At 34.9% G+C, this 7,478-nt stretch overlaps 1 protein-coding gene across 1 annotated transcript; it reads right to left on the reverse strand.

Moving 5' to 3' along the window:
• Positions 1–6,072: 6,072 nt before the first annotated feature.
• Positions 6,073–6,837, reverse strand: LOC132547310 (zinc finger protein 92-like). Its single transcript, XM_060211078.1, has 2 exons — positions 6,570–6,837; positions 6,073–6,311 (listed from the first exon to the last, which is right to left on the reverse strand). The coding sequence occupies exons 1-2, from the start codon at positions 6,835–6,837 to the stop codon at positions 6,073–6,075; spliced, it is 507 nt and encodes a 168-aa protein (XP_060067061.1).
• Positions 6,838–7,478: the final 641 nt, after the last annotated feature.

The raw sequence follows: 7,478 nt of genomic DNA on the forward strand, positions 1-7,478 counted from the left end.
AAAATATCATAATGACTGTAATTTTTAGTGTCTATGATCAATTTATTTTGATACAAATAAAAGACAACATATATCAAATCATGAATGTATCTTGGTATGGACTAATTGACCTGTATTATTACGTCATAATTAAACAATTACCTCAATGTGGTGTCACGACTGGGTCCCGCTGGTTGGTCGGCTCTCGCGATCGTAGTTTCATAACTGTATAACGAGATGACACACTTTGAACATGTATTTTAAAAAACCCGCAAAATTTACGTTCGCTTTTAGCTTAATTGCTGTAATAAAAACCCTACATTCAGAATTCCCCATTGGGTGCCCTATTTCTCTTTCACATTCACTGATTCAGACCCATGGAGGCCAATATTGACAGATTTCGGTTGTGTACAGGCCTTCAGTATCTTTCATTAATTGCATATCGACATCCATTACTTATACATTAAGTAATTAAAATGCTCCACTTTGGCTTATCGGCTATTTAATTTATGAAACTTCAAAGTGAATTGACTGTCTGAACTAACCTGTCAAGTAGCACCTTGGCAAACTGTGCATCTGATTTGCTCCCCTGGCTTTCTTTCAGCTTTTGCCATCTGTCTGTCATGTCCTCCAAGTAAATTCTCGTCCAAGCAAAGTTCAATTCACGCATTCTTTTCCTTTCTTTCCCTGTGCTTTCAGTTAAGCGAGTCTTAGGACCCCTTCGCTTCGGTCTAGAGTCCGCCATCTTTGTTATGATTTCTGAATTTTCCCGCATCGCGCATGCGCAAAGACATTGTTTACACTTTCCGAACAATAATGATATGAATTAGTATTGGGTCATTCCTATTTATTTTTATTTTTTTTTGTTTTTTGTTTTTCAAAAAATGGTTTTGCAAACTTTTGAATTTCATAATTAACAGAAAGTGCATAACTTTCAACATACTTTTAAATGTTATAACATGTTTTACCGGTTATGAAATGAAAATCTAACCATTTAGTCCCTTTAACACAAGATATTGAAATGGTACGTCATAGTCTATTATATAGACCAACATATTTCAGGTAATGTAGAATTTTACAAATCTCAACAGTTTCAAAAGGGATTTTAGACATGTAATGTTACGATAAAAACGTTCTCGAGTAGACAGAAGGTCACTGCAGTCCAATAAAAAAATGTTGAACGGTGAATGGTTCATCACATCCTATGCACCAAGGATGATCTTCGCCTTTTAACATATATGAATGTGTAAGGGCAAGGACAACTTCGTCTCGGTAGTTGTCTCTATAGCCTGGAGACCATTCACCGATAACAGGTTTAACGGAGTGCAATTTGTTATTGGTAAAGGTATTCCAATCCTCCTGCCACTGAGCTTTTAAAATTTGTTTAATGAATGGTTTAAAATCGGTAAGATGAAGTTTAAAAACAAGTGGTAGCAATAAAGATGTCTTTGCGGCACGATCTGCTTTTTCATCGCCTGGTATTCCCATTTGCACAGGAACCCAGCAAAAAGCAATACGAAAGTTAAAAGCAAGTTCATTATATAGCATTAAGGTATTTCTAATGAAAATATTTTCGATATATCTATTGCTAAGAGTTTGTATAACAGAAAGAGAGTCTGAATGGATAACAACTCTCATAACTTTATTTCTTTGAATATATTCAAGGGCGAGGTAGATAGCTCGCGCTTCTGCCGAGATTATTGAGGCGTTGTTCGGCAGCCGGCATCCATAGGTTTCATCTTGTGTAACCATGGCCGCAGCAACTTTATCATTATCTTTTGGAGCATCAGTAAATAAATATAGAAATGTTTTCTATTTTATCTGCAATTTCCAGAAGGATGAACGAAACGTGTACCTGTTTGTGTCTGATTAAACCATCTCATGAAGTGAAAAGTCAAGTTCAGGTGAATTCATGAGCCAGGGTGGAATCTCTATCTTCCCAAATGACTGAATTTGGTTAACAAAAGTATCAACAGCATGTGTCCTAGAGCAACAGTCGAACAAAGCATTTCATACATTATGGGGCTGCTGCACCTCCCTGTCTAGATTAGGAGTTTCTTTGATCACTTTGGATTTCCCCCATTCCTCTCCTAGACTTAAGAATTTTAGCATCACTGAGGAGTCCTAGAAGGACGAAACAGCTGTATGATGCAGTTTAATTCATTGCTTTGGCACTACTGTAAATCAATCTGAATTATGAAAATGTGCTATTAACTTGTGTGACTTTTATACAATGTGATAATGTATCCTTTTTATGCTACTTATTTAGGTTAATGCGTGTAATTACACATTTCAAAGATTTATATATAATCATAATGAATTCTTTACTGACAACCGAAGAAAAATACATGAACATGAACACAAAGTCAGGAAAATGATTTACTTCGTTAATTTTTGTTTCAGAATTTTCCCGCTTCATTAATTGAAAAAACTTTGTTATTATCTTTAAGAACTATATCAAGGTAGTAGCTGAATGAAATTCACATTTCACATATGAAAGACAGTGATGCGTCGATTTCATATATATATCACTGGTGTGTTTATTTCACATATGTATGACAGTAGTGTGACCATTTCACTTGTGTATGACAGTGGTGTGTCAATTTCACATATGTACGATAGTGGTGTGTCGATTTCACATATGTACGATAGTGGTGTGTCAATTTCACATATGGACGTTAGTAGTGTGACAATTTCCCATATGTATGTCAGTGGTGTGTCAATTTCACATGTGTATGACAGTAGTGTGTCAATTTCACATGTGTATGACAGTATTGTGACAATTTCACATATGTAAGACAGTGGTGTAATGACTTTTTGTTATCGGTTGTAATTTTACCTGAACTAGATTTGACTATCCTTGTCTAAGCGATCTTTTACACATTGCTATCTGTAACACGTAACCACTTAACCCTCGTCCATCTCATTATTCAACAACAGATAATGTTAACAAGATATGTATAATAACATGTACGCACAGATACGTTGTCTAGAAAATGTACCCTTTTTCAATACAGTCAAATTTCACCATATTGATTGCGTGTACATAAAAACACGCAAAATGTTTTTATCAAAAGACTAAAATCAAGTCTGTCAAGCAATACAGATTCTGAAATTGATGATAATCAAGACTTGCTTGGCCTCTACAGTTTCTAGAATAAACTAAATTCAATAGTTATTGACCCAAACTGTAATATATTTTATATGTGATGATAATGCGATGAAAACATGTTAATAAATACTATTGCGGCATCATCATTTCAAGAAGCTTATCAAGATTGTTTTTGGTCTATTATGTAAAAGCTTGGCTTTAATGTTGTACTGCTTTAATTCTAGAAACTTTTCCGATATCCAGTTCAGGATAAGATTTAAAATTAACAATTAGATAAACATACTGCAAATATGTTGGCAAAAGCGATATCATCTTTCAGCATGTGATTAACCTTAACAAATTCTTCTTATTAAAGAAATGTGCCCAGATTGAACTTTTCGTAATTATGTCATTTGCTTAATGAGATATCATGAAATATATAGATATACAATAAATATGTAATTCCATGTGTAAAACATATAGATATCCACAAATAACTGTTTGGCCAGTACCACCAAGCCTACACAATAATCACATATATTACTCGGTATACAGTATAATTGAAAGTAATGAGTATTCCCTGATCAATATAGCTCTATCACTTATTCCAGCTTAAGTTGTATATTGTTATCCTATTCTCTGAATATTCTAAATTCCTTCTTTGATTGCCTTGGTCTTCCGTTGAAGATGTAAAAAAAGAATCTGATGTACATATCATTTCTTGACCGTAGTGGACTTTCACTGACTGACCACTGTGTTATGTTACTTTGGTCCAGCTATGAGGAGGAGTAGGAGTAAAGCGCTATGTTCAGACATTTCTCGTTACTATAGGATTAAAATCTTAAATCTTTGGAATATTTCATATAAAATCCTTCTTGATGTAGAAGAAATTTGTTCAAACGATTGCTTCTCGTCATTACCTCTGAATACAATTTTATCTATTGTTGATTTATTGTATTTTTACAACAAATAATGAATTCCAAATAAGAAATATAAAATCCAGAGTCGAAAATACTTTCTACGTTATTATTCTTCTATCTTCTAGCATAACAGACCACAGAGATGTTGCAAAGCCCTTCCATTTCACTTCCAGACATATTGATGATGTCTTGAATTTAAATAACAAGAGACAAATTGACCATCTCCATCGTATATATCCACCAGAATTAAAATAGGTAGGTCGGGTGGCGCCATGGGTAACGCACTCGCCATCCAGGGTTCGATTCCCGGAATGGACGTGAAAAGGTAAGGAGTCACCTGCCCGACCACGTGGGTTTTCTCCGGGTTCTCTAGTTTCCTCCCACACGAGACCCGTCGCGCGCTTCCATGTGGGCCATCAAGAGTGAGTAATATAAGTTGGAAAAACTTGTTTCGCAATTGTTGTAAAATAAATAAAGTTTCATTTATTAGAACTGGAAATCAAGTACATAACAGAACCTTCTACATCAGCTGCTTATCTTGATTTTTTCCTAAAACAAAAAAAAGACATAAACAGCTTTCCACCAAGCTGTATGATATGCTTGATGATTTCAATTTCCCTATTGTGAATTTTCCATTTCTGGATAGCAACAACCTTGCATCCATAGCTAATGGTGTTTACACGTCGTAGTTTATTCGATATACAAGGGCCTGTTTTTGTGCAAGGTATCAAGTTATGTACAAGTGTATCACACGGTTTCAAACGCTGCATATTGATGAAGATTGTGAGGAAGATTTACTGTCACCACAGTGATCTCATTTTAAAATATTCTACTTCTATTTTTTGAGAAGAAGTTGGACGTGCTTGATGGTCGTTAGTTTGCTTGTTGGTTCTGTTGTTGTATACCTTGTTCTTATTGAGAACTTCAATTGTCCAAGATTTACATAGAGGGTGCCGTCAATGAAGCAAAAGATGCTTATTCTTCCTGAACACGTGGCCTTATTCTCCTTATACTTTCTTGGGAGTCTTCGTGTGAACCTTTCTTTTGTTTATAGTTCGTCCTTGTTCTATTAAATTTGGGTAATGATTTTGTTCAAATGTTGATACTACCATGCTGCTTTTCCTACTAGTATTACACGTAATTCATGTTGAAATAACACATAAAGTAGAGTTTCGTAATAATATGTTGATTGATTTATTAAAAACACAATCAAAGATTTACATCCGTTGTGTGAACAGAACATTTAAACATTGTTATCCGTCATTATTCCTCAAAAGTTTCAACATCTGGTTGTGATATTTATGTGATGGCCCTGCCTTGACCAAATACAATTGAAAATTTATTATCGGTATATGTATTTGTGATGTAAGATTACTACGGATTAGACCTATCAGAGGCCAGTGATAAAATAAACAAAACCTGTTCAGGTTATGAATTAGACCTACACACACAGATCATATCAAAAATAATGCACATCTACTTATGTGTTGGTCGAAAGACAAAATCTGTTTCTTTGAAAACTTGTTATCATCTACTATCATTTCTGCTTTAAAATTATACTTACAGATGTTTGCAGATATTGCCAATATTAGGATAACGTTTTTTGGAAATGGGCTGTAAACAATTACCTTTTAAAAGGATATATCATTTATACTAGCTCCATGAAAGACTGTATTGATAAGGATATTTCAAGAATCAATATTATTGTTCTAAGAATGTTGATTGATAAGGTGCCACTTTTAGTTGTCTTGTTGCCAAACACCACATTTGAACATCTTCTTTCCTTCACCATGATTTCTCATTATATGTCTTTTCAAATGTTTATTTCTGTTAAAACCTTTCCCACACTTTTCACATTTGAATTATTTCACTTCAGCATGTATTATATGGTGTCGTTTCAAGGTTCTTTGACAACTGATGGCTTTTCCACAAATATTACATTTAAACGGTTTCTCTCCTGTATGTAACCTAAGGTGTGCTAGCAGTGTGTTTTTCTGACTCAATTCCTTCCCACAAATATCACATCGAAACAATTTAACCTCAGCATGTATTGTCTGGTGTCGTTTAAAGTTAGCGGGCCAACTAAACTCTTTCCCGCAACTTGAATGGTTTTTCTCCAGTGTGTATCCGAAGGTGTGCCAAAAACGTATCTTTAAGACTCAACTTCTTCCCACAAATATCACACTTACACGATTTAACTTCGTCGTGTGTTATCTGGTGTCGCCTAAAGTTACTTCGCCAGCAAAACTCTTTCCCACAAATTTCACATTTCCTGTGTGTGTCCGACGGTGAGCCATTAGATTGCTTTTGTGATTCAACTCCTTTTCACAAATATCACATTTAAAATGCCTTTCACTTTTATGCCTCTTTAAATGGTCATTCAGATTTTCAGCTTGTCTGAAATCCTTCCCACAAACATGACATCTGTATGTTTTCTCTCCTGTGTGGATCTTCATATGCTCTTTGAAATTACCTGCTCGACTGAATTTTTTGCCACAAATGTCACATGTAAATGGTTTTTTCTCCTGTATGTACCAGACGATGAAGCTTAAAATGCCCAGATCGACCGAAATGCCTACCACATATTTCACAACTATATGGTTTTTGTTCTATGTGTATCATTGCGTGTTTCCGTAAGTCTCCTTTCTGGTTAAAATCCTTGCCACAGACATCACACTTGTGATGTTGGACTTCTGTATGGATGGCTACTTGTTCCCGGAGATGTCCTTTGTCCCTAAATTTCTTACCGCATATATCACTACTTCGAGGTGCTTCTCCTGTATTTTCACATCCATCTTCAATAGGGTCGTTTTCCTTGGTCGTGTCTAGTAAATTACGTCTTGACATATTGCCAAGCATGAGGAAATAAGTGTCTTAGTATCCTCAATCTTTCGTGCACTATCTCTTCCTTTCACTGAATTAATATAGTGTTGCCCAGTAAAGATAAATCTCTGTGACTATTGGCTCCTTCATGTTGGTCTGTATCAAACAATCTAGAGTTCATTTATTGGTTTGATTTTCACTATGCACTGCAAACCTCCCAGCCTTTTATATGATAAATCTTTACGTTTTTCTTTTTATACTATACACATTCTTTTATATAGATATGTATTTAGAATTTTTGTACATCTCATGACACATATTCTTCATTCTTGAATATATTCAAAAGTTTAAACATTTCTTGTATTCCCTGGATTATGGAAACCGTTTTATATTATTGCGGTTTGTAACTCATAAACTTGAAATATAATGTCTTCATATCTCTGTCATTGGGTCCTGCAATTCAAGGCTAAGGCTAGGTATATTTGCTGAAACAAAAAGATGTTTTAATCAATGAAGTGCTCATTTTAACGTACCTAGTCAAGGGGTTCGAAATAAAGATAAGAGATAAATTGATACCTTGCGTGATAGTACAGTTCATGCCTTTATAATACAACATCCCCGTATATGTATGACCTGAGGTTGATAAGAGTTGTCTCCCATGAACC

The sequence above is a fragment of the Ylistrum balloti genome, unplaced genomic scaffold, assembly GCF_031769215.1.
Source record: "Ylistrum balloti isolate Yb309-2 unplaced genomic scaffold, AGI_CSIRO_Ybal_v1 Utg369946, whole genome shotgun sequence".
NCBI lineage: Eukaryota > Metazoa > Mollusca > Bivalvia > Pectinida > Pectinidae > Ylistrum > Ylistrum balloti.

Bases quoted from the DNA above. Each gene is read 5' to 3' on its own strand.
- LOC132547310 (XM_060211078.1), bottom strand. From the start codon at position 6,837: ATGTCAAGACGTAATTTACTAGACACGACCAAGGAAAACGACCCTATT. The intron at 6,312-6,569 runs GTAGGCATTTCG...ATTTGTGAAAAG, and splicing joins ATATAGTTGTGAAATATGTG to GAGTTGAATCACAAAAGCAA.